Source organism: Myotis myotis, unplaced genomic scaffold (genome assembly GCF_014108235.1).
Source record: "Myotis myotis isolate mMyoMyo1 unplaced genomic scaffold, mMyoMyo1.p scaffold_m19_p_6, whole genome shotgun sequence".
Classification (NCBI taxonomy): Eukaryota; Metazoa; Chordata; class Mammalia; order Chiroptera; family Vespertilionidae; genus Myotis; species Myotis myotis.
In genome coordinates, this window is record NW_023416368.1 from 97,912,368 (window position 1) to 97,936,453 (window position 24,086).

The 24,086-nt window shown below is 49.3% G+C and overlaps 2 protein-coding genes across 4 annotated transcripts; one reads left to right on the plus strand and one right to left on the minus strand.

The window, feature by feature from the left end:
* Positions 1 to 658: 658 nt before the first annotated feature.
* XAB2 (XPA binding protein 2) lies at positions 659 to 22,563 on the minus strand. Of its 3 annotated transcripts, none has more exons than XM_036311996.1 (19): positions 22,430 to 22,480; positions 20,245 to 20,393; positions 19,843 to 19,966; positions 19,421 to 19,618; positions 18,772 to 18,906; positions 18,524 to 18,688; positions 4,616 to 4,760; positions 3,999 to 4,150; positions 3,788 to 3,907; positions 3,537 to 3,668; positions 3,311 to 3,442; positions 3,106 to 3,219; positions 2,424 to 2,586; positions 2,148 to 2,338; positions 1,770 to 1,892; positions 1,509 to 1,680; positions 1,108 to 1,237; positions 882 to 991; positions 659 to 783 (listed from the first exon to the last, which is right to left on the minus strand). In XM_036311996.1, the coding sequence occupies exons 1-19, from the start codon at positions 22,478 to 22,480 to the stop codon at positions 722 to 724; spliced, it is 2,568 nt and encodes an 855-aa protein (XP_036167889.1). In that variant the 3' UTR covers positions 659 to 721. The 3 variants fall into 3 exon arrangements, with proteins under 3 accessions (XP_036167889.1, XP_036167890.1, XP_036167891.1); XM_036311997.1 differs by lacking the exon at positions 22,430 to 22,480 and adding an exon at positions 22,233 to 22,352; XM_036311998.1 differs by lacking the exon at positions 3,537 to 3,668 and having other exon boundaries at positions 22,430 to 22,563.
* A 101-nt stretch (positions 22,564 to 22,664) lies between these two features.
* LOC118657672 (protein PET100 homolog, mitochondrial) lies at positions 22,665 to 24,055 on the plus strand. The gene is made up of 4 exons (XM_036312000.1): positions 22,665 to 22,800; positions 23,364 to 23,450; positions 23,582 to 23,614; positions 23,916 to 24,055. The coding sequence occupies exons 1-4, from the start codon at positions 22,774 to 22,776 to the stop codon at positions 23,997 to 23,999; spliced, it is 231 nt and encodes a 76-aa protein (XP_036167893.1). The 5' UTR covers positions 22,665 to 22,773; the 3' UTR covers positions 24,000 to 24,055.
* Positions 24,056 to 24,086: the final 31 nt, after the last annotated feature.

Below are 24,086 nucleotides of genomic sequence, written 5' to 3' on the forward strand. Positions count from 1 at the left end.
CTCTCTGTCCCCGTGACCACCCCTAGTCCAAGTCAACAGCCTGGGCCTCCCCATACTCCCAGCCACCTCCTATCACAAGCCAACCCCCCACAGCAGCCTGCATGGCCTATTCAGGACACAAATCTGATTACATCCCTAAATGCTTAAAATCCCTTAATAGCTTAGAGCCTGCTAATGGTTTCCCAGAGCTTAACTTAAGGGCACACCATGGCGTGGCCCATGGCTGAGTTCCGGCTCCTGGCCTCTGTCCAGGATAGAGATGCCTTGCTAAGTCCCAGGGACTGTCTACCTCTCAAGCTAGCTGACCAGTCCTCCCAGGGAGAAGCTGGGGATCTCTACCTGCTGACTGGGGTGGCAAGATAGACCTCAGGAGCAGGGGCTGGTGAGACCTGGGCAGATGGGGGCAAGGCCCCGCCTCTCCCAAGGCTCAGGGATCAAAGAGGCCTCAGGCAGCCCAAGTCCAGAACTGGCTCTGCAGGGTGAGGATGGGCATGTGCCCTGGCCCAAAGCCCAGTTGCACCACCTCCTACACCAGCCAATCTCGGGGTGGAGGGGGCTGGGCCCAGGGCCAGAGTGAGAATGAGCTGGCAGTCCCTGCAGGCACCTGGGTGGCAGGAGGGGCAGGCAGGAAGGAGGCTCAGACCAAGTCATACAAACAGGCTTCATTGTGAGGGGGGTGGGGGTGGGGCAGGGGGCGGGGGTGGGGGTGGGCAGTGCGCCATCAGTCCTCCTTCAGGCTCCCAAACACAGCAGCCGGCACACTCTGCTGCTCCAGCCGCACCTCTGGAAGGTGGAGAGGACATGGTCACTTGGCAACCCTCCAAAAGGGGGTCCAGCTCCTGCCTTCCCTCACCACCCTGCTGGGCTGGCTGGCCCCTCACCATTGGGCTCCAGGTCCATCTCATCCTCGTCCTCGTCCTCGCCCAGCTCGATCTCCTCCGGGTTGGCCTGTTGCGCTAGCTCAGCCAGTTCCTCCCGGGACGCATCGCTCCTGGGGTGGGTGGGAGTCACACTGTTCAGTGGGTCTGGCCACTTCTCTGGCCTCCCCAGGAACCTCCCTCCTGAGGAAGAACTGGCTTGCTCCCACCCGCCACCCCCCATCCTCACCTCACGAACAGGATCTTGCTCTGGGCCCGTGGGGGCTGGTCGTGCTCGGCCTCGGCTGCCAGCTGCTCTGCCCGCTGCTCTAGTAGCTTCATGTCATCCATGCCACTCTGCCCGGGGGCAAGGTCAGACACTGGGAAAGTGGGAAGGGGCGTCAGACACAGTGGAGGGCTCTCTCCACAGCCATACCATGTGCTGAAGGACCCCCACCTGTCCCCGAGGCTCCAGCCCTCAAGAAGTTCCCAGTTCCAAGCAGGGAGGTACAGAGTTGAACCTGCTGCTCCCAGTTCTAGGAGGTCAAGGCTGGGTAGAGGGCAGAGGCAGGACCCACAGGCCCTGAGACAGGGGAGTGTGTTGCCCCAGGGTGGACCCAACCAGGGTGAAGGGTGGCTGCAGCTGCTCACCAGTGCCTGTAGCACTGCCCGACACCTTGAGCATCTGCGAGGCCATGAAGTTGACCTGTGTGTTGTAAGTGGCCTGCACGCTTCGGCGGATACGCAGCATCTCCCGGATGGTGTCCTCATTGCCATGCCGTACCTCGAAGTCCTTCCATGTTTGCCAGAAGGCCCCAGTTGTCTGTGGAGGGTGGGGGTGCCTGTGTTGGAGCTGGCTAGCTCAGCTGCTGCCTCCCCCTGCTCACCCACCTGCCCTGGGCTCACGCCTACCCGAGGGTCACAGATCTGGGAGCAGAAGCTGTAGATGGCCCGGGCGCGGTCAATCTCTCCAAGCTTGCACTCCATGTCCGCAAACCGCAGGCACATCTCCCGGGCGTGTTCGTCCGACAGCACCTGGGTAATGCCAATCACCAAGAACAGCATGAGGTGGGAGGAGAGCTGCCACAGGAGATCCCAAAACAGCAGGCTGGTCCCTAAGCTTCCAGAATGCTCTCTGCCAGCCCAGGTTCAGGCATGCTCAGATGTGCAGCCTGCAGGACCCCTCCCATCTTCTAAGGCAGCGGCCGCCAACCTTTCGGACCTCACCGGTTGGCGACTGCTGTTCTAAGGGACCTGCAGCCCCCTGCCCCATGCCCCTGCAGTGGGCACCTCAATGGCCTTCTGGTAGATGCCACGGGTGTGGGTGACTCCATAGATCTCCGCTGCCCGCTTGATGTAGATGTTGAACATCTCGTACTGCTGGGCGGGCTCCACGGCCTGGGTGGCGCGCTCGTACACGGCCATTGCGTGCCGGGCCAGGCCCCACTCCTCCTCCAGCTGTGCGTACAGCAGGTACAGGGCTGTGGCAGGACAAGGGCAGGTCAGAAGTCTGTGGCCTGGCCCCCCACCCTACCACCCTCCACTGAGCCAACTGGCGTTCCTCACTCTTTGCATATTTGGGGGGGCAACCATCCAGCGCCTGCTCAAAGAGGTCCCGAGCCCGCTCCAGCTTACGGCCCCCATAGCGGGCGATGAATTTGGTCAGATAGGTGCTCCAGATGTCAGACACATTGGGCCACTTGAACAGCGAGATGCCACGCTCATACGCCTGCCCAGAGAGGGGGAGTCATGTGTGAGTGCTCAGGGCAAGGACAGCCCACATACCCACACCAGCACCGTCCCTCCCCTCATACACACAGAGGCAGGCTATGACCCCTGACATTCATGTGGAAGCCTAACTCCAGTATCTTAGAATGTGACTGTATTTGGAGATAAGGTATTTAAAAAAGTAAGTTAAAATGAGGTCATTAGGGTGCCCCCTATTTTAATATGATGGGTGTTCTCATAAGAGGAAACCTGGACACATGGAGGGACACCAGAAACACATACAGATCGATGAACAGGTGAGCACAAGAACAAAGATGGTCATCTACAGGCCAAAGAGAGGCCTCAGAAGGAATGAGCCCTTGACCTCAGACGTGCAGCCTCCAGAACCGCGCGATAATAAATTGCTGTGCGTAAGCCCATGGCACTCCGTTACAGTAGCCTGAGCAAACGAATACAGGGGCCAACACTGTATGAGGGTAGGAACACTGCTCTCTGGGATCTCCTGATGGGCTCTCCTCACCTTGAAGCTCTCCTCGAAGTACTTGTGCTCCTCCAGGAACATGGCGTAGTTGATGACGATCTGGGGGGTAGCGATGCGCAGGTCCAGAATACGGTCATACACAGCCTTGGTAGACTGCAGGGGCAGGGGCAGGTCAGAGCACATCCTGGGGCTGAGTTGGCAACCCCACCACTCTCCCATGATGCATTGGGCCCTGGCAGCTCACCTGAAAGGTGCCAAGGCTTTCCTCCAAGTCGGCAAGCATGGACCACACCTTTAATGATTTGTACACACGGTTCTGCACAGGCTCCGAGCCATCAAAATACTCAGCCCGGCGGGCGGGCAGTGCTGTTGCCTTCTAGAAACACACCGGAGGGGGGTGCTGGGAGGGTGGGTCCAGGCTGGGTCACACACCTGCACACTCCCCTCTCCAAAACCCCGGGGACATTTACCCGCAGCAGCCGCAAGGCCTGGTCGTAGTTCTCATGCCGGAGCTCCAGCTCCCCACACTCGCACCACACGCTGGCCAGGTCATCCACCTGCTTGAAGCTCACCTTGGTGGCCTTCTCCAGGATGATGCGGGCCTGGGGCAGGCAGAGGTCCGGCTGAGACCCTGCCCACCCACCTGCCTGAGTCCCCTGAACAAGGATGCATCTACACACACACACACACACACACACACACACAATGCAAATGGACTCACATCATCCAGCTGCCCGTTGTCCTCATAAAACTTGGCAAATGCAACCCACAGCGTATGGGGTTTGCCCGTGGCCTTGAAGGGGTCCACTGTCTGCACAGCCTCCGTGTACGTGTTGATGATCTGTGGAGGAGGGGCAGGGGTCAGGCTGGACAACTGGGGCCGTAGCAGGCGAGGATGGGGTGGGGCTTTGAGGGGCAGGGCCATCACGCACCTCCCGGGGGCGGCCCTGGTGCAGGGCCACACGCTTGTGCCACTCATGGACATGGTGCGGGTTCTGGCGCAGCAAGACGCTGTTGAGGAGCAGGGGCCGCCGACTGATCAGCTGCTCAAAGCGGGCCAGGCGCAGTTCCAAGTCCACGTCATCTGGGACCCATGGGGAGGGCCAGGGGAGTGGGGTTGAGGGCCTCGGCACATACTCACTGCCATCTCCCAGCCCTCTCTCCCTCCAGCCCGTGGCCCAGTGCTCTGACCTTCCAGTTGTCCCACTGTCCACTCTGCACTCCTTCCCTGAGCTGCCGCAAGGCCATCCCGACCCCAGACTCACTCCTAGCCCTTGTCACTCCCCCTAGCCTCCTGCCCTGCTGCCCTCTGCCATCCTCCAGCCCTCCCTCTCCACCCAGCCTATGTCCAGCCCAAGCCTGAGATGTATCCTCAGTTGGGGTTACTCCCCAAACCGCCCTGCACTGCCCACCCTTCCTCCCTCCTTGCTGGCCTGACTGACCCCAAGGCACACCTCTCCACTGCCCCAGCCCCTTGGGTCTCCCCCAGTACCTGCAGGCTATCCCAGTCCACTCTCCCTACCGGCCCAGGACTGCCCCAGCAGCTCACCCTCTTCTTCCCGCCCCAGCTCCGAGGTGGTCTCCATCTTCGCTGCAATCATGCTCTCCTCGAACTGGGCATAGCTGTCAAACACCTGGGTGAAGTCCCGCACGGTCATCACGGTCCGGATGGCCTCCTCGTACACGTCCCGAGCCTGTGGGTGGGTATCGGAAGGGGTGAAGCGCTGGCATGGAAGAGGCATGCCCCCTCCCCCCCCAATAGACACAGGGACTCCAGCAGCGCTGCCCCTGGCACCAGTCCCAAGCTGGGACCCTGGAGGGCCTTCCCTTGGGCCTGCTCAGCTCCATCAGGCTCTGAGCAGTGACGCTCAGCAGAGCCAGGTTGGAGCCGTCCCCTTCCCTGACAGAGTGGCCTGGGGACCTTGGCTCCTCCTCAGAAAACTGAGAGTGACAGCCCCTCATGCAGTCACTGTGAGGTGCAAGGAAGACATGTGTCAACAACCTGGCACCCGGGTCCACACTGCAGGGACTCTAAACTCAGCTCAGCCACAGAAGGCTCAATGGTTGCTACTAGCACCCGTTATGCCAGTGATGGCGAACCTATGACACGCGTGTCTGAGTGGCACGCGAACTCATTTTTTTGGTTGATTTTTCTTTGTTAAATGGCATTTAAATTTATAATATAAATATCAAAAATATAAATCTTTGTTTTACTATGGTTGCAAATATGAAAAAATTTCTATATGTGACATGGCACCAGAGTTAAGTTAGGGTTTTTCAAAGTGCTGACACACTGAGCTCAAAAGGTTTGCCATCACTGCGTTATGCCCACCTGACCCCCCTTCTCCAGCTCAAATTCTCCCAGACACCTTGGCACCCCCAAGCTCAGGCCCCATCTCTCCACCCCTGCTCCTGACGGTCCTGCCCCCTGCCTCCACCAGGCTGCTGGCTTGCTGCTAGCCCTGGCCAGTGCATTCTACTGGAAGTGGCAGCCTAAATGGTCGTTGTACAATGGATACCTGGTCATGCCTCAAGACTGGCTGGAGGCTCCGAGTGGGACACAGCCAGTCTCCCCTCAGCCTGCAAAGCCCTTCTCACCACTCCCTAGCACTTCACCGCCCACTTTCTCCACTCAGCCCAGCTCCCGTCTATTCCCTTTCCCCAAAGCTCCAAAACCCCATGCCAGCTCCTCCGGGGATCTCTCAAAGCCCTACGTCTCTCCCCAAGGATGAGGGCAAGATAAGATGGACACTGTAAAAAATAAATGGCCCTAGCCAGTTTTGCTCAGTGGATAGAGCGCTGGCCTGCGGACCTAAGGGTCCTGGGTTCAACTCTCGTCAAGGGCACTGATCTCCGTTGCAGGCTCCTCCCTGGCCCAGGCCCTGGTTTGAGCGGGTGCAGAAGGCAACCAATCGATGTGTTTCTCTCATATCGATATTTCTGTCTTTCCCTCTTTCTTCCACTATCTCTAAAAATCAACTGAAAAAATATCCTCGGGCCCTAACCGGTCTGGCTCAGTGGATAGAGCGTCGGCCTGCGGACTCAAGGGTTCCAGGTTTGATTCGGGTCAAGGCCATGTACCTTGGTTGCGGGCGCATCCCCAGTAGGGGTGTGCAGGAGGCAGCTGATCGATGTTTCTCTCTCATTGATGTTTCTAACTCCCTATCCCTCTCCCTTCTTCTCTGTAAAAAAAAATCAATAAAATATATTTAAAAAAAAAAATCCTCGGGTGAAGATTAAAAAAAAAAGTGCATGCATGAATGAATGGAACCACTTTAAAATGGAGCCTGGCCAGCATGGCTCAGTGGTTGAGTATTGACAATGAACCGGGAGATCATGGTTCAATTCCCAGTCAGGGCACATGCCGGGTTGCAGGCTCAATCCCCAGGGTGGGGCATGCAGGAGGCAGCCGATCAATAATTCTCTCATCACTGATGTTTCTCTCTTTCTTTCCCTCTCACTTCCTCTCTGAAATCAATAAAAATTAAATTAAAAATAAAAATGGAGATGGAGCTGCCATCTCAGACGAATTGCCTAGCACATCTCACTCCTCAAACCTTTGGAATATTAAAATTGGGCAAAATAATGTTTGGATTGGGCCTACAGCACAATTATATACCAAATAACTTTGCAAAAATAACAAGAAAGCAGATGTGATGACTACCAGACTGAAAATTGGACTGGCGTTCCCTGGAAGAACCGGGTACCTACGGGGACTAGTTTGCGCACACGGCTCCCATGGAGGCTGCCTCCCCAACCGTGAGAGACTCTTTGGTGTGAAAATCCCTCCTCTGATTGAGGTAAATGACTGAGATCAGGAGGGGTTTCTGCCCCAGGGACGACAGTCCTAATGCAAGCAGGAATTTGCTACTGCATGAGGGCTACAACGTGGAGCCTGCTACCACATGAGAAAGAATATTTTTTCCTCTGGAAGGACTTTTCACGGCCCTGATGCTTGTGGGAAGTGCCTGGAAGGTGAGCAGCCTGCAGGATCCTTCCCTTGATGGGTAAGCACTCATTTTGTTGCTCACTCATTTGTTTCCATTCCTTTTGTTTATTATGTTGTCATAAGAAAGGTTACATAGGGAAAGACACATGAATCCTATAAATCCTTGTCCAGGCCAGCCCCCCCAAAATGATGAGTTTGCAGACCTCCCTAGACCGGCATCTACTTCAACAAACAACCGGGGCTTTCAGTTAACATCACTTGTCTTTACGTTCTGCCATGGCGACTTTCAGGAGACTTTGCCTCTACCATTGGATCTTCACCTTCCCAAGTCCTCAAAAAGTACCTTCCTTGAAGTTCTAGCTAAATATATAGAGAAACATTTTGGTCCTTCGTCTTGTGCCTTTTGAATAAAATAGGCCAAATTAGCCAAAATAATTTGAAATTCTAACAGCCATGCAGGAAAACCTTGTTTTTCAACTCTATCTCAACCTTCTCTCCTCTTAAAATAAAAGATTCCAAACCTCTTGGGAACAAGAGAATACACTCTTTAGTTGATATACAGAAGCTTCTAAAGGACAAAACAGGGTCCAAAATGGCATTGTGTAGGAAGACGGGCAATTCACGTTCTTCCACCAGCACACTGCAATACACACCTACATACAGAGCAGTCACTCCCGAGAGACAACTGAGGGCTGATTAAACAGCTTCTCAACAACAAATGAAAGAGACCAAACAGGGAGGCTGGAAACCAGTTCTCTGGGCTCGGCAGGACTCTAGAATCAGAGGTGCTGGTGAGTACCTCCGTCATGTCCCACTCCACCTCAGCAGGGAGGCAGGAGCTCGTCAGGCACTCTGGCCTACTTGCAAGACGGCTGCAGCACATTCCCTGCCACACCGCCCAGAGCCCATTTTGGCTCTGAACAAAGGAGTAAGCAGAATCAACAGGGCATCACCACACCCAGCCTCGCTGCGTGAAGCTGCGCCAGCACTCTGGATGCTCCAGGCACCTGCTCACCTCCAACTGGCTTGCAGGAGGCACCCGGCACAGACAGCCTGCCACAGAGGTTGCTTCTACACACGGTCATATTTTCAAGACTGGGAGAGATGGCTATTATGTCTAATTAATATAAATGAACATAGAAAATCAAGCAATGAGAAGATGCCAGAATATCTTTCAAATAAGAGAAAAAAAAATCCTAATGAAATGGAGATAAGTAATTTGCCCAATAAAGAATTCAAAGAGCCCTAGCCAGTTTGGTTCATTGGCCTGCAGACCGAAGTGACCCGGGTTCGATCCCAGTCAGGGGCACATGCCTGGGTTGCGGTCTCGATCCCCAGTAGGGGGCGTGCAGGAGGCAGCCAGTCAATGATTCTCTCTCATCATTGATGTCTCTATTTCTCTCTCCCTCTCCCTTCCTCTCTGAAATCTGTATTTAAAAAAAAACACAAAATAAAAACTTAAAAAAAAAAAGAATTCAAATAAACAGTTATGAGGATGCTCACCAAACTTGAGAGTGAAATAAAGGAACACTTAGAGAGAAATTCAACGAAGAGTTAGAAAGTATAATAAAGAACCAGGTATTGGGGGGATAAGGACACATTTGTAATATCTTAATCAATAAAGGGGAAAATTAAAAAAAAAGAAAGAACCAGGTAGAGCTGAAGAGTACTATAACTTACACGAAAAATACACTAGAAGAAATCAAAAGCAGATTAGCCAATACAGACTAGATCAGTGACCTGGAAGACAGGCAAGTGGAAATAAACCTATCCGAAGAGCAAAAAGAATTTTTAAAAATGAGGATAGTTTAAGGACCCTTTGGAACAACATCAAGCACCCAAACGTTCGCATTAGAAGGTTTCCAGAAGAAAGAGAGAAAGGAACAGAACCTTTATTTGAATAATGGCTGAAAACTTTCCTAACCTGGGAAGGAAATAGACATCCAAGTCCAGGAAGCAGAGAAAGAGATCCAAACAAGATGAATCCAAAGAGACCAACACCAAGACATCTTGTTATTAAAATGGGAAGTTAAAGATAGAGAATCTTGGGAGAACCAAGATGGCGGCATAGGTTAACGCCGGAGTTTGCTGCTTTGAACAACTACTTCAAAAGTGAAACCAAAAAACGGAAGGGACATCACCCAGAACCACAGGAACGCTGGCTGAGTGGAAGTCCTACAACTAGGAGGAAAGAGAAACGCATACGGACACTCAGAGGAGGCGCAGTGCTGAAGTCAAATTCTGAGGTGCGGAGTGCGCGGAGCGGGCTGGCGGCGGAGGGCGCGGTTGGCGTTTTCAATCGGGAGGGAGTCGCAGACTCTGAGCTCCAGATCCCGGCGAGTCTTTAGGGACCCAGACTCAAACGGGAGAAGCGGGACTGTCTGGCTTCGGTCAGAGCGAGTGCAGCTTTCTCTCCGAGCTTTGCAGCGGGTGCTGGGACTCAGAGAGGCAGAGCCCCTGGGGACAGGACTGAGAGCCGCCATAACTGCTCTCTCCGGCCCACCCTGTTGATCCTGTGCGACCCGCCCCGCCCAAGCCCTGCACACAGGCATTTGCCGGATAGCCTCAGGCAAAGGCTAGATTAGCACCTCCCTAGAGGACAGAAGTTCTCTCACTGCTGACACAGCTGATTCTCATAGCCACTTGGCCTGGAGGTCAAACCCTCCCTGGAATTAGCTACAACAATCAAGATTTAACTATAAGACTGCGAACAAAGACCACTAGGGGGTGCACCAAGGAAGCATAACAAAATGCGGAGACAAAGAAACAGGACAAAATTGTCAATGGAAGATATAGAGTTCAGAACCACACTTTTAAGGTCTCTCAAGAACTGTTTAGAAGCCGCCGATAAACTTAATGAGATCTACAAGAAAACTAATAAGACCCTCGATCTTATATTGGGGAACCAACTAGAAATTAAGCATACACGGACTGAAATAACGAATATTATACAGACTCCCGACAGCAGACCAGAGGAGCGCAAGAATCAAGTCAATGATTTGAAATGCGAGGAAGCAAAAAACACCCAACTGGAAAAGCAAAATGAAAAAAGAATCCAAAAATGCGAGGATAGTGTAAGGAGCCTCTGGGACAGCTTCAAGCGTACCAACATCAGAATTATAGGGGTGCCAGAAGATGAGAGAGAGCAAGATATTGAAAACCTATTTGAAGAAATAATGACAGAAAACTTCCCCCACCTGGTGAAAGAAATGGACTTACAGGTCCAAGAAGCTCGGAGAACCCCAAACAAAAGGAATCCAAAGAGGACCACACCAAGACACATCATAATTAAAATGCCAAGAGCAAAAGATAAAGAGAGAATCTTAAAAACAGCAAGAGAAAGACAGTCAGTTACCTACAAGGGAGTACCCATACGACTGTCAGCTGATTTCTCAACAGAAACTTTGCAGGCCAGAAGGGAGTGGCAAGAAATATTCAAAGTGATGAATACCAAGAACCTACAACCAAGATTACTTTATCCAGCAAAGCTATCATTCAGAATTGAAGGTCAGATAAAGAGCTTCACAGATAAGGAAAAGCTAAAGGAGTTCATCACCACCAAACCAGGATTATATGAAATGCTGAAAGGTATCCTTTAAGAAGAGGAAGAGGAAGAAAAAGGTAAAGATACAAATTATGAACAACAAATATGCATCTATCAACAAGTGAATCTAAGAATCAAGTGAATAAATAATCTGATGAACAGAATGAACTGTTGATTATAATAGAATCAGGGACATAGAAAGGGAATGGACTGACTATTCCTGGGGGGGAAAGGGGTGTGGGAGATGCGGGAAGAGACTGGACAAAAATCGTGCACCTATGGATGAGGACAGTGGGTGGGGAGTGAGGGCGGAGGGTGGGGCGGGAACTGGGAGGAGGGAAGTTATGGGGGGAAAAAAAAAGAGGAACAAATGTAATAATCTGAACAATAAAGATTTAATTAAAAAAACAACAAAAAAAACACACACACACACACAAAAAAAAGATAGAGAATCTTGAAGAAAGCAAGAAGGAAACAATAAATTATGTAAGAAGGAAATGCCAAAAGGCTTTTGGCTGATTTTTCAGGAGCAATTTTACAAGTCAGAAAGGAGTAACAGGCCAGTTTCACAGGCTGAAAGAAACCTACAACCTAGAATAATTTACCTGGCAAAGTTATTCAGAATTGAAGGTTAAAGAATTTCTCAAAGTGAAGTATGTTCCATTTCCTGCTATAATTATTTCTCAGTCAGACTGCAATGTCAGCAGTTACTGCCTCGTTCTTGTCAGCTTAAACACAAATGTCATTATGTTTTCTTGAAAAGCAATTTAAAACATAGATATTTTGAAGTACTAGGCTTATACTTCATTGGAATAGATGTGTACAGCAATAAGCAGGTTTTCAAATCCATTACTAGTTTGTGCACAAATGTAATTATGTTCATTGTGTATGTATTATACAATGAGCACATGTAAGTAGTGAAGGCTACTATTGTTTAAATGCAAATGATCGTTTCTCATTTCTTTTTTATCATCCTATATAATAAAAGCCCAGCAACCGAACGGCAGAATGACCGGTCGACCAGTCGCTATCATACACACTGACCACCAGGGGGCAGATGCTCAATGTAGAAGCTGCCCCCTGGTGGTCAGTGCACTACCACAGTGGGAGCGCTGCTCGGCTGACCGGGATGCCTGTCTGGGAAACTTTTTTGGAGCATTTAATCCATTTACATTGAGGGTTATTATTGAGAGGTACTTACTTATAGCCATTTTAATTCTGTATGGCTAGGTTTCTCTCTCTGTTTCTTCTTCTCAGCAATCCCTTACAGCAATCCCTTTAGCATTTCTTGTAATGCCAGCTTGGTGGTGATGAACTCTTTTGGCCTTTTTTGTCTGGAAAGCTCTTTATTTGACCATCTATTTTGAATGATAGTCTTGCTGGATATAGTAATCTTGGTCTCAGATCTTTGCTTTCCATTACCTTGAGTACTTCATGCCATTCCCTTCTGTCCTGTAGAGTTTCTGATGAAAAATCAGGTGTCAGCCTTATGAGAACTCCTTTGTAGGTAACAGTTTTCTTTTTTCTTGCTGCCTTTAAGATTCTCTCTTTGTCTTTAATTTTTGGTATTTTAATTATGATGTGTCTGAAATCACATCAAGCCTCTGTTTCAACCACAATTTTGTGAAACTAGGAATCAACTACCAAGCACACAAATGTGTGGGAAAAAACAGCATGCTACTAAACAACAAATGGATCAAAGAGGAAATCAATAACCTTGAGATAAATCAAAATAAAAACATAACTTTTCAAAGTTTATGGGATGAGGCAAAAGCAGTTATAACAGGGAAGTTCATAGCTGTACAAGCCTACATCAAGAAACAAGAAAAATCCCAAATAAACAATCTCTAACTTTACACCTAAAATGACTAGAAAAAGAAGAACAAAACTTGCCCTAGCTGGTTTGGCTCAGTGGATGGAGTGCCGGCCTGTGGACTGAAGGGTCCCAGGTTCAATTCCAGTCAAGGGCACATGCCCGGGTTTTGGGTTAGATCCCCAGTGAGGGGCATGCAGGAGACAGCCGATCAATGATTCTCATCATCGATATTTCTATCTCTCCCCCCTCCCTTCCTCTCTGAAATCAATAAAATATATATACATACATATGAGTGAGTATACACACACACACTCAAAGCAGGAGTAAAGAAATAATTAAGATCAGAGCAGAAATAAACAAAATAGAGATTTTAAAAAAACAATAGGAAAGATAAATTAAACTAAGAGCTGATTCTTTAAAAAGATAAACAAAATTGAAAATCCCTTAGCTAAACTCTTCAAAAAAAACAGAGCCCAAATAAAATCATAAATGAAAGAGAAGTTACAACATAAATACAAAGAATCATTACAGAGTATTACAATGTAAACAAATTCAACAATCTAGAAGAAATGGATAAATTTTAGAAGCATATAATCTTCCAAGACTGATCCAGGAAGAGATAGAAAATCTAAACAGACCGATTACTAGCAATGAAATTGAAGCAATAATAAAAAACTCCCAAAAATGAAGTGCAGAATCAGATGGCTTTACAGGTGAATTCTATCAAACATTAAACAAGAATTAATACCTATCCTTCTTAAACTATTTCAAAAAATTAAAGAGGGAGGAACACTTGCCAACTCATTCTACAAAGCCAACATTGCTCTGATACCTAAACCAGACAGAAATATTACAACAAAAGAAAATTATAGGCAAATAACCTTGATGAACACAGATGCAAAAATTCTCAACGAAGTATTAGCAAACCAGATTGAAAAATACATTAAAAGCATTATACACCATGACCAAGTAGCATTTATCCCAGGGATGGAAAGATGGTTTAAAATCTGTAAATCAATCAATGTGATACATCATATTAACAAAATAAAGGATAAATATCACATAATCATCTCAATAGGCACAGAAAAAGCATTTGATAAAATTCAACATTCCTTTATGATAAAAACTCTCTATAAGTGGGTATAAAAGGAACATACCTCAACATAACAAAGGGCATACGTGACAAACCCACAGCTAATATTATATTCAATGGTGAAAAGCTGGAAGCTTTTCCTCTAAGGTCAGGAACAAGACAAAGATGCCCACTATCACCCGTCTATTAAACATGGTATTGAAAGTCCTAGACACAGCAATCAGACCAAAAAAAAAAAAAAAGGGAAGAAAAGGCATCAGATAGGAAAAAAAGTAAAGCTCTCACTATTTGCCATTGATGATACTATACATAAAAAAGACTCCACCAGCCAAAACCGGTTTGGCTCAGTGGATAGAGCGTCAGCCTGCGGACTGAAAGGTCCCAGGTTCGATTCCGGTCAAGGGCATGTACCTGGGTTGCGGGCACACCCCCAGTGGGAGATGTGCAGGAGGCAGCTGATCGATGTTTCTCGCTCATCGATGTTTCTAACTCTCTATCTCTCACCCTTCCTCTCTGTAAAAAATCAATAAAATATATTAAAAAAAAAAAAAAAAGACTCCACCAAAAAGAATTAAGAAAACAATCCCAGTTACAGTTGCATCAAAAATAATAAAACACCTAGGAATAAATTTAACAAAGAGGTGTACTCTGAAAACTATAGGACACTGAAGAAAGAAACTGAAGAAGACACAAATAAATAGAAGGATAGACTGGAAGGATTAATATTGTTAAAATGTCCTTACTACCTAAAGCAATATACAGATTCAAAAGCAATAGCTGTTAAAATATCAATGATATTCTTCTAAAAACTAGAACTAATCCTAAAATTTATATGGAACTACAAAAGACACTAAATAGCCAAAAAAACCTTGAGAAAGAACAAAGTGGGAGGTATATACTCCCTGATTGAAACAAAGCTACAATAATCAAAACAGTATGGTACTGGTATAAAAGCAGATATATACTAGTAGATCAATGGAATAAAATAGAGAGCCCAGAAGTAAACCATCACTTATATGATCATTAATTTATGGGAAAGGAGGCAAGGATATACAATGGGTAAAGTGAAATACATCATACATTAAGCCACAAAACCAGTCTCAATACCTTAAAAAATACTGTAATCATACCAAATGTCTTTTCAGACCATAATTTCAAGACACCAGAAATCAACTACAGGAAGAACATTGGAAAGCACACAAATATGTGGAGAAAAAACAACATGCTACTAACAACAAATGGGTCAAAGAGGAAAGCAAGCCCTGGCTGGTGTGACTCAGCTCTCTGAGCCTCATTCTGTGCATCGAAAGGTCATGGGTTTAATTCCAGTCAGGGCACATGCTCATATTGTAGAATCCTGGGTAGGGGTGCATGTGGGAGGCAACAGCTCAATGTTTCTCTCTCACATTGATGTTTCTCTCTCTCTCCCTTCTTTTCTCTCTAAAACTCAGTAAAAACATTTTTTTAAAAAGAGGAAATCAACAACCTTGAGACAAAGCCCTTCAACAACTGGTGCTGGGAAAACTGGACAGATACATGCAAAACGGTAAAACTGGACCACTTTCTCACACCATATACAAAAATAAACGCAACACAGATTACACCCTTAAATGTAAGATATGAAACTATAAAACTCCTAGAAGAAAACATAGGCAATAAACTCTTTTTCAGTCTTCTTTTTAAAAATTATTTTAAAAAATATATTTTCATTGATTTCGGAGAGGAAGGGAGAGGGGGAGAGAGATAGAAACATAGATGAGAGAGAATCACTGATAGGCTGCCTCCTGCATGCCTCTTCCTGGGGATTAAGCCTGCAACCCTGGCATGTGCCCTTGACCAGAATCAAACCCAGAACCCTTCAGTCTGCAGGCTGATGCTCTATCCACTGAGCCAAACCGGTTTTGGCAAGAATTTAATTATTAAAGCTGATCTGAGTGTGGTTTGTTGAAACAGACATGTTTTTAGAGTTATCGACATTAAATATAATACTTTTATTCTTTCTAGACTTATTACAAATTTATTAGTAAAAACAACTTGGGCCCTAGCTGGTTTGGCTAATGAATAGAGTGCCATAAAAAAGAAGGAACTTTTACCATTTACAACAGCATGGATGGAACTGGAGAGCATTATGCTAAGCGAAATAAGCCAGTCAGAGAAAGATAAATATCACATGATCTCACTCATACGTGGGATATAATGATCAACATAAACTGATGAACAAAAATAGATCCAGAGACAAGGTAGCACTGAACAGACTGTCCAACCTCAGAGAGAAGATGAGGGGTGGGGAGGGGGGGCGGCTAGAAATCAACCAAAGGACTTGTATGCATGCATATTAGCATAACCAATGGACACGGATACTGGGGTGGTGGGGGTTTGCCCTCAGGGGTGAGAGTGGCAGGCGGGGGAGTGGGGCGGGGTGTCAATGGAGAAAAAGGAGACATACGTAACATTTTAAACAAAAAAATATATAATAAATAAAATAAAATACAGGTTTCGGATAAACTTCCAGATCACACCATTAAACTGGTTGAGAATTTGCAGAACACTAAGAAAAACTGAATTTATAAAACTGCTGACAAAAAGATCAATACGAATTACCCTAGCCGGTTTGGTTTGGCTCAATGGACAGAGCGTCAGCCTGTGGACTGAAGGGTCCCAGGTTAGATTCTGGTCAAGGGCATGTGCCTGGATTGTGCCACACTCCAGTAGGGAGTGTGCACGAGGCAGCCGGCTAATGATTCTCTCCCATCACTGATGTTTTTCTCTCTCTCTCCCTCTCCCTTTCTCTCTGAAATTAATTTAAAAATATATTTTAAAAAAAGATCAATAGGAATTAATAGCATGAAGCTGAAGGAACTAGTGAGGATGAACATTTTATGTTTTTTATATGAAATATTACTGGGCTTTTTAAATCTTTGTTTTCCAGATATAAATTTTTTTTTCTCCGAAGCTACCTGTGACCTACAACAATTTAGTAAATTATACCTTTGGTAAGCAGAACTGAGTATAAACCACACCTTCATTTTTTCTTTTTCCCTTTAGTTCCTTTCTAGTTCCCTTAATATGTCATAAATAATATGCAAGGCCAAGCACTGAGTATAAATAGCTATTGTTCCCCTTAATTTCTACCTGGGAAGATAACTCAACCTACTTCACAGGCCAAAATGTGCATCTGGTAGCACACATAGTAAAGGATTTCAATGCCTGGGAATGTCAATTCCAATGAAGGTACCCAATTGGGAAGAGTGCTTTTTCCGCGGGCAGGTACTGCAATTAACAAGCACATGATTAGAAACTTATGGCAAACCCTAGAGAGAGTTGCTGGAGCTAGCGCCAAAGCGACAGCCAGCCAGGAAAACTTTTTAAGTTCCTTTGCACAAATTATACTAGATGATAAAAGTGTGCGTGACCACACTGTTCTAGCTGAGCAAGGTGAGGCTTGCTGTGTTAACACTTCTGTCACACTTGGATAAAACACCTTCGGTAAAACAGATGGACCTAGATAAAATCTGGGCACAAGTCAAATGGTTAACCACGGACACCTCCTGGTTCTCTAATACCCTGGCTAACTTCCCTCAAGCATTCCTCCTGGTTCAGATCTATTCTTCAATTTGAACTTAGCCTTTTATTTATTACAGAAATTTTTGCCGTTATAAACTTTATTTTGTATAGCTCAATGTTTTAAAAATACCACTCAGATACTAGTTGCTCAACATTTTGAAATGAGCACTAAAGTTTGTGAGACTTCATATGAGAAGCCTCAAGAAACTACAAAAGAGTTTGCCTGTGGAGGAATGGAGGAATATGACGAAAAAGCTTTCCTCTGTTCCTCAAATGTGCCTGCCCTAAGGCTCCTAAAAAACCAAAAAACAATTTCCCACCTACGTGGCATATGGCATACCAACATACCAACAAGAGCCTTCCTAGTGATGAGGGACTCACAATGGCATGACATACTAAAAACTAGCCTTCTCAGCAATGAGGGACCGACGGTGCTTCTAATAAGTGATCAGTACTGTTTTCCAGCAATTGATCAGTGATGCTTTCCAGGAAAGATCTCAACCTAAAGGAAGAAAATGTAAAAAATATAAACTGAGCCCATTTAAAATGGAGTTGGAACTGCCATGCATGTCTTATTCCTCAAACCTTTGGAAGGTCAAAACAGGGCAAAATAACCTATGGACTGGGCCTAAAGCAACTTACTTCCTAAACAAACAACTGTTTGCAAAGATAAGAGAGAAGATATGATGACTACCAGACTGAAAATTAAAAACATTCTTTAGAATTAGCACCACTGTTAGCTTATTTGCCCCTACAGATATTCCTCTCGAATAGTTGTTCTGCTTCCTTTTCTCAAAAATACCCCTTGCTGCCGTAACCGGTTTGGCTCAGTGGATAGAGCGTCGGCCTGCGGACTGAAAGGTCCCAGGTTCGATTCCGGTCAAGGGCATGTACCTTGGTTGCAGGCATATCCCCAGTGTGGGGTGTGCAGGAGGCAGCTGGTCGATGTGTCTCTCTCATCGATGTTTCTGACTTTCTATCCCTCTCCCTTCCTCTCTGTAAAAAATCAATAAAATATATTAAAAAAAAAAAAATACCCCTTGCCTTCACTCCTAGTAAAAATACTGTTTGGATTTTTGCCTCAATCAGTGCTTCCCAAATAGCTATTATTTTGGATCTCAAACAAATGCTTGCTGCCTCTCACTTTTGCCTTTTATCTTCAGGTTAACAACACCAACATCTCGGGAGTGGGGAGTGGTCAGCAAGTCAGGCACCTGCTTGGCACCTGATTCCCCACAGGTGAGGATATGACTGCTACTCAATCAATTTTTCAAATTGAGGCTTAGGTGATCCACGGCCACACAGCTGACTCAAAAGCGATGCACTTGCCAGCAGGCCTTCGGCAAGATAAATAGATGCATGAGGTGCACACCTGTGCACACTGGCACACCCACACCTGCAGGTGTTTCTTGCTCAAGCACGTGTCCACATGTGGCCCGAGTACTGTGCTTTGGTGGGAGACTCTGCCCTGCACCCAGTGTACCCACGCACCTTCTCAAAATGGCCACTGCGGATGTAGTAGTCGGCCAGTGAACACCAGAGCTTGCCCAGCTGGTCTGTGAAGCGGGTAAGGCCCCCTCGGATGATGGCGTCCACGTTGAGCGACTGCACCTTGTCCGGGTTCTGGGAGATGAGGTCACAGAGCTCGTGCCACAGCTGCAGGGTCCAGGAAGGAATTTCAGCCTCAGTCCCTGAGCGGGTAATCCCTCCAACCTGGCCCCGTCTCCCCATAGGCCCACCTGGTAGTTGGACTTGCCAGCCTTGGAGACGAAGCGCTCATCATTCACCACGGTGGCCAGGCGCTGTGCAGCCTCGTCCAGCCGGTCACTTGACTTGAGGTACTCGATGTATTCCTCTGCACTCTCAGGGCTCAGCTGAGCACCCACACACCATGTCGGCAGTCAGTGGGGCCACAGAGCCACACTGCTGTGCCTACCTTCCCACTCAATGGCTCTGAGCCACCTGTTAGCCTACTACCACTGTCCTGGCCACACCTGTCCACACTAGGCTCTAGTGGTCTAGCCTCAGCCCCACGGTTTGCACCTTGACCTCCACACTGCCTGTTATAGATTTCCGTAGCTGTGTCCCCCACAGCTGCAGTTTTACTCTGGTTTTCAATATGGTCAGCTCATGTGAATCTGTCTACCCAGTGAGACTAACAGCTCCCTACAGGCAGGGACTGTCTTAGTCACACTACACTAAACTATTTAAAGAATAAACAAACGACAAACAAAAACCTGCCTGTCTCAAGGAGCCTTTTTCTCATTTACATCTGTTAAGTGACATCCTGCATGGGACTAGTGTCCCAGTGAGCCAGTGGGAAACTCTTGACCTGGGGAACTGGCCCATCTGCCTGAGGCGACCCCACCTCACCCTCCATGGGCTTACCTTGAGGAAGCGCCGGTAGCCCCGCACGGCTGTCTCAGGTAGCGGGTGTGAGCGCAGGAAGCGCAAGTACAGAGGCCAAATACGAGAGTGCTGTGTGATAGGCAGCGCCCGGAGGGCACGGTCGAAAGTGCGGCGTGTGTGAGTGATACGGCCCTGGTCCACCAAGAACTGACAATAATCTAGCCATAGACGTGGCATCTAGAAGCATGAGGAGAGGCAGGGTCTGAGTTGCCGGCACTATAGCATGGCTACAAAAACACCAGATGTCCCATGGCCAAGCCAAAATGCAGCAGGACCCAGAAGGCGATCCCTCCGGGACTAAGTCTAGCTCAACCTCAAGTGCACAAAGGCAACAGGACTCCAACCCTCCTGCTTCATCCACCTCCCGACTCATCCCCTGGCCCAGTCCCCCCACCTCCAACCTTGTGCATGAAAACGAAGGCCCTCTCGTGGCAGTTGTTGACATCTTCATAGGCAGGATCAGTCACACAGCGATGCTTCACCTGGGCCCTGCGTGCCTTCAGGTAGCGGTACCAGAGTTTGTAGCTGGAGGAGGCAGACATTGGTTGGTCAGCTTCATGGAGCACCAGAATCCTTCACCCTACCCCATAAGGCCACTGCTGGGAGCAGGAACCTGGGAGAGTGACAAGTATCAGCAATGGGGGATGGGCTGGGATATAAGGGAGGGTGTGCTGACCCATCAGAGGACATATACTCAGGGACGAACCATAGCAACCACTTGGGACCTACTGGCCAGCTCTGCTGTAACTGGACAGGGGGGCTGGGCGGGGCGGGGGCGGGTGGGGCAGCCGAAGCCGTCTCACCTGCAGGGCAGCAGCTTCAGCGCGCGCTCGTACAACTGATTGAGCCTGGGCTTCGGGGCCCCCTGCTTGAACTCAATGTAGCGGAGCCAGCATTTGACAGAAAACTGGTTCCGCATAATTTCCTCCTCATAGGGGAGGTCTTCTTCATCCTGCCAACGGGGAGAAGGGAGAACTGCCCTCAGAGCCTCGGCATAGCACCATCTACTCCAACCGCAGACCCTGACCCAGATCTTGGTGCCCACCCTCAGAGCCAGGTCACCAGATGCCCAAAGAGGACTCTGGTCCAGACTTAGCCTTCAGAATTCTACTGCCCACAATATAACCCAGACCATCAGACTCCTCGGTCATAGGATTCGAGGCCAGATATAGACTGTCACCCAGACTTCACTTTTTTGGTCTTCCAAATCAAGTTACCCGCTCCCTGGCCCGGATAGCAGACTCCTTAGGCTGTCCTGTCCAACACCAGCCCTCTGCCCTGGACAGTAAGCTTCATCTCCTCACAACATGCCTTTTCCTAGACACCAGATCTTTGGCACTTCCTCAGGCTAACACCAGCCAGAGTCTAGTTCAGCTGTGCCCCAGAACTTGGAAGCTAGAAGACAGATATGCACCAGACACAAAGCTTTTAGCCCTAGACACTGAGGAAGAAAGTGAAGAAACAGTGAAATAAATTACACCTTAGGTGACAATACAAGCCTCAATAACTGAAAAAAGACTGAAATCATATCAAGTGTCTTTTCAGACTACAACTTCATGAAACTAGAAATCAACTACAGGAACAACATTGGAAAGCACATAAATATGTAAAGACTAAATAGAATGCTACTAAACAATGAATGGATCAAAGAGGAAATCAACAACCTTGAGACAAATCCCTTCAATAACTGGTGCTGGGAAAACTGGACAGATAAATGCAATAAATTGAAGCTGGACCACTTTCTTTTCTTAAATATGTTTTTGTTGATTTTAGAGAGAGGGGAAAATAGAAACATCAACGAGAGACAAAAACCCATCCATTGGCCGCCTCCTGCACACCGCCTCCTGGGGATCAAGCCTGCAACCCGGACATGTGCCCTGACCAAGAATCGACCCCCGGGGACCTCTCAGTGCATGGGCCACCCTGGCCAGGTGAGACTGGACCACTTTCTCCCACCATATACGAAAAGTAAAAGGAGTCAGAGAAAGATAAATACTGTATTATGAGTGGAATTTAAAAAAAAAAAATAAACAAAACAGAATATAAACCATACATATAAAGAACAAGCTGATAAAAAAAAAAAAAAAGAAAGGAAGAAAGAAAAAAAGAACAAGCTGATAGCTGCCAAAGCAGAGAGGTAGGGGGATTGATAAAAAAGAAAGAAAAGAAATATCCCCCAAACAAGAAGAAAAGTAAATAAAGTTGGAGTCACTATAATCAAGCTGCTAAATTACTAAAATCAGGTAGGCTGAGCCATGAGGAAACATTCTATTCTTCTTGTAACTATTCTGGGGGCTTGACCTTTTGACCTTTCCGGAGCCATTGCCTGGCTGTACACCTGCTCCCTGATATCAACACCTGGACACACACCGGGCCCCGCCGCCCCTGTCCTATCCCCGGAAGCCCCATTGCCCTGACCCCCTGCCGTGACCGGACCTGCCGGCGCCCACACGCCACACTCCCCGGAGCCCACCATCCAGACCATCTGGCATCTGACAGGTAACTGTTCTCTGAGCTGTCACTCTCGGGCTCTCTGGGTCCCGCCGGCCATCGCCTGACATGTCCGCACCAGCAGGTCTTTACTTCCGACCGCAGGGTGCTCCGAAGCCAGACACCACGCCTTTCTCCCAGAAACGGGGCCGCTCAGGACCGTTACCCGGACACCAGAGTCCTGGCCCGGCCACCGGGTTTGGTGCCTTTCCTTCCAACACCAGGCCTCTCAAGAGTCAGCCATTCGAGTTTCTCTCCTCTCCCGCTCCGCGCGCTCCCCTTTGCGCGCCAGGCCCTTCACCTGCACAGCAGTGCTTCACTCAGGCGCCGGGCTCCGGCACCAGACGTCTACTCCCGGCCAGCCGGGTCCGGACTGCACCTCTAGCCCGTGAGCTTCCTCCCGCCCTTGGGCCGACATAGCTTTGGCCCAGATCCCCGGGGGTCAGGCCCCGACCGCCTGAGGCATCCAGGCTCTGTCTCCAGTGCCTGCGGACTCACAAAGACAAGGTCCGGCCGCTCCTGCCGCGAAAGTCGCGCCATGACCACCATTTTGCCAGCGCTCCACCTACAGCCAACAGTCGCGTTGTAATGACGTCTCTATCCGAAGACCCGCCCTCCCCGAGCCAGATCCGTTTCCTATTGGCTGACCGCGTTCGGAGCGTGCAGTTGGGTCGCGACTTTCCCCTCAGTCTTCCTCAGCGACCGGAAGTAGAGTGAGAGCCGGAGATGAGGTCATTAAACGCGAGAGCTCCTCGGCCAATCAGCTTCTGCGGTCGAGCGACGCTGTGTCTCTGGAGGGTTGGCTTTGGACCGGAGCGACTTTGTGGCCTCAGGGGAGCGACATGGGAGTGAAGTTGGAGGTGTTTCGGGTCCGTGGGCGCCGGGGCGGGTGGGCACCGGAGCGGGAGGGCGGGGCGGGCGGGGCGTCTTCCCGGACCTGAGGAGGCAGCTCTGAGAAGGAGGATCCCAGGAGAGGGCGCTCTGGGGAGGGACCCCGAGATCTGAGAAGGCCCTTTAGGGTCGGAAGCCCAGAGGAGGGGCTCCGGTGAGGCGGCTCTGGGAGGGCTGCTGTGAGGAGGGCCTGCCGAGCGGGGTGGTCAGAGCCGGGGCTCTGGAAGGAAGAAGGCTGCAGACTCGGGGAGCTCTTGGGCTCAGGATGGGGGGGTGTGTCCGGTAGGGAGACTCCTACCCTAGGGCGTAGACGCAGAGGCACGAGGGGTTCGGGGAGCTCCCGGGACCCGCCTTGGGGGCGGGGCCCTGAGGGGGGAGTGTGGCCTCCGGGAGGGAGCTTTCAGAAGTAAGGCGCCTTGGGTGATGGCGGCCAGACCCCGCAATCCTGGGGTTCTCGGGGGGCCCCGAGGAGGGCGGCTGGGCGGTGCTAGAGGGTGGTCCGCAGGCTCTGAGCGGCCTGCGCCTCGCCGCCCCCTCGCAGATGACGCTCTACCTCACCTTCCCGGTGGCCATGTTCTGGATTGCCAACCAGGCCGAGTGGTTCGAGGGCTCCGTCATACAGCGGAAGGTGGGCGCCGGGAGTGCTCGTGGGCTTCCGGGGTGGGAGCGCAGGGGCGCCGGTGTCTGCTGGCAGGAGCTCACCTGCCCTACGTGTGGGCTCGGGAGGCTCCTGGCTCACCTGTGGTTTTACCCCCGCAGAGGGAGCTGTGGCCGCCTGAGAAGGAGGACCAGGTACGCGACACCCTCTTCCCCCCAGCGGGACAGGGGGCCTGGCTCCCCGCGACCGGGATGGGTCGGGAGCAGCGAGCGGAGCAGAGGACCACGTGGTTCCCTTGCCGTCCTCTCCCCACGCGGCGAAGCGGACCCGCTTGGACCTGCGTGTGACTGGCCCAGGGCTTCCCGTGCGGACACTGAAGCCTAAAGCCACGGCGGGGGCGCAGGGGCGGGGTGGCGGTGCGGGAGGGCAGGGGGCACCAATGTCTGCCTCCCATGAGCTGACCTGTCATATGTCCCACCTCTTGCTCACCGTTAGCGCCAAGAACTAGAAGAATTCAAAGCGAGGATACGGAAGCAGCGGGAGGAGAAGCTCCTTCGCGCTGCCCAGCAGAGTGCCTGAAACCCCCAAGTGCCCGCGTGCCACCCGTGAAACAACACACACTCAGTTCTTTCTCCTGCAAGTGTTTTATTGTCTGCTTTTGGGGGG

Excerpts from the sequence above, each read along its gene's own strand:
- XAB2 (XM_036311996.1), bottom strand. The coding sequence starts at position 22,480 with ATGGTGGTCATGGCGCGACTTTCGCGGCAGGAGCGGCCGGACCTTGTC. Across the intron at positions 2,587-3,105 it reads ACTTCGAGGAGAGCTTCAAG|GCGTATGAGCGTGGCATCTC; the intron begins GTGAGGAGAGCC and ends CTCTCTGGGCAG. Across the intron at positions 992-1,107 it reads AGCAAGATCCTGTTCGTGAG|GAGCGATGCGTCCCGGGAGG; the intron begins GTGAGGATGGGG and ends CACCCACCCCAG.
- LOC118657672 (XM_036312000.1), top strand. The coding sequence starts at position 22,774 with ATGGGAGTGAAGTTGGAGGTGTTTCGG. Across the intron at positions 22,801-23,363 it reads TGAAGTTGGAGGTGTTTCGG|ATGACGCTCTACCTCACCTT; the intron begins GTCCGTGGGCGC and ends GCCCCCTCGCAG. Across the intron at positions 23,615-23,915 it reads CGCCTGAGAAGGAGGACCAG|CGCCAAGAACTAGAAGAATT; the intron begins GTACGCGACACC and ends GCTCACCGTTAG.